The sequence below is a fragment of the Brassica oleracea genome, unplaced genomic scaffold, assembly GCF_000695525.1.
Source record: "Brassica oleracea var. oleracea cultivar TO1000 unplaced genomic scaffold, BOL UnpScaffold00709, whole genome shotgun sequence".
Lineage (NCBI taxonomy): Eukaryota > Viridiplantae > Streptophyta > Magnoliopsida > Brassicales > Brassicaceae > Brassica > Brassica oleracea.
The window spans coordinates 58641-60808 of NW_013617442.1; the positions used below are offsets into that span (position 1 = coordinate 58641).

The window sequence follows — 2168 nt, forward strand, 5'->3', positions numbered from 1 at the left end:
GAGGAAGAAGAGGAGTTCGAAGAAGATGTAGAAATCGATCGACAAGAAGGAACCAACGTCGATCGCCCCACTACGGTAAATATCGATCGACAAACTAAGAACAATGTTGATCGATGCTCGGCTCCTGCTAAACCATCCGTAGAGAGAGTGTATAGGATTCTACCACCCTTTCCTCCTAAAAAGGCACAGACTAAGCGAGAATTAGATAAGGCGATCTGCAAGAAAGCATTCGATAAAATCACATTGGAGATGCCACTGAGTGATGCCATAAAAGTTTCATCATCAATAGAGAAATATGTAAAGGACATGGTATCCAACAGCTTCCCTGCTGCTGAACACAGCGTCATGATGATTTCTGAGGAAGTAAGTGCAATAATCCAAGGTGAAATCCCGGTCAAGAGACCTGATCCGGGCAGTTTTGTTCTAGATTGTAAAATACGAAATAAAAGTTTTCCTCGATCCCTCTGTGATTTAGGTTCCAGCGTAAACCTCATGCCACACTCTATTGCGATATCCTTGGGATACGACGAGTTCAAACTTACCAAAATAACTTTGGTTCTTGCCGATAAATCCGTTAGAGTACCTGAGGGAGTACTTGACGACGTGCCAATACTGATTAATGACTGTCACGTACCAACGGATTTCGTGGAGCTGAAATACAAGAATGAACCAAAGGATCCCCTCATTTTTGGTAGACCATTTCTAGCTACAGCTGGTGCGATCATCGATGTCAAGGAAGGTAGGATATGTCTAAACATTGGAAACAATCTGATGACCTTCGACATGGATAAGCTGATAAGACGACCTTTAATCGATAAACAAACTTCCTACGTGGATTATATTTGTGAGTTGGCTGAAGAATCTTTCATAAACCTGTGCTCAGATGATCCCCTGGAAAAAGTACTCACGTCTAGTGACGAAGAAACAATTATTATTGACAGCAGAGATGAGGAATACACACGATTGATGGACGCAAGTATGGAAGTAGCGAATGTTGATGACACAGAGGATGACACTTCGGAAATAAACGTCGATCGATATTTGGAAAAAGCTATCGATCGACAACCATCTCCCTCAGAAGATTGGGATCCCGAAAAATCAGCAAAGATTGAGTTAAAGCAACTACCCGCTGGACTCAAATATGCTTTTCTCTATAAAAATTCCTACCCCGTAATCGTGAATGCCAACCTGACTAATGGAGAACTTGCTTTGTTATTAAACAAATTACAAAAATATAGGAAAGCCCTCAGATACTCTCTTGAGGATATCCCTGGTATTTCTCCAGACCTGTGCATGCATCGGATTCACCTTGAAGACGATTCAAAATCGTCAGTGGAGCACCAGAGGTGGCTAAACCCAAACCTGAAAGAAGTTGTTAAAAAGGAAATAATCAAGCTTCTAGATGTAGGGGTTATTTACCCAATTTCGGATAGCAATTGGGTTAGCCATGTGCATGTCGTACCAAAAAATGGCGGAATCATTATGGTGAAGAATGATAAAAACGAGCTCATCCCTATGCGAACTGTCACCGGACATCGGATGTGCATCGACTATAGGAAGTTAAACTCTGCCACAAGGAAAGATCACTTCCCCTTACCCTTCATTGATCAAATGTTGGAAAGATTGGCAAATCACCAATATTATTGTTTTCTTGACGGTTATTCCGGATTTTTCCAAATCTCTATATATCCTGACGATCAAGAAAAGACCACTTTTACATGCCCTTACGGAACATTCGTATACCGCAGGATGCCTTTTGGTCTTTGTAATGCTCCCGCCACTTTCGAACGCTGCATGATGTCGATCTTCACAGATGTGATAGAGGATTTCATGGAAGTTTTTATGGACGATTTCTCTGTGTATGGATCCAGTTTCAAACACTGTCTCGATAACCTATGTAAAGTCTTGGCAAGATGTGAAGAAAAGAACCTCGTTCTGAATTGGGAAAAATTCTACTTTATGGTTAACGATGGGATCGTCCTAGGACATAAAGTGTTCGCTGCTGGCATAGAAGTCGATCGGGCGAAGATTGAGGTAATGACCGGCTTGCTTGCACCCACGAACGTAAAAGACGTGAGAAGTTTTCTTGGGCACGCCGGATTTTACAGGAGGTTCATACAAGATTTTAGCAAAATCGCTAGACCTCTCACTTCCCTCCTCTGTAAAGA

The 2168-nt window shown here is 41.9% G+C and overlaps 1 protein-coding gene across 1 annotated transcript in view; it reads left to right on the forward strand.

Moving 5' to 3' along the window:
- Positions 1–306: 306 nt before the first annotated feature.
- LOC106319953 overlaps positions 307–2168 on the forward strand; it is a 5364-nt gene continuing 3502 nt past the window's right edge. The window contains exons 1-2 of the mRNA XM_013758336.1: positions 307–430; positions 476–2161. Of these exons, the coding sequence (XP_013613790.1) occupies positions 307–430; positions 476–2161 (1810 nt within the window). The remainder of the gene's footprint in view (positions 431–475; positions 2162–2168) is intronic.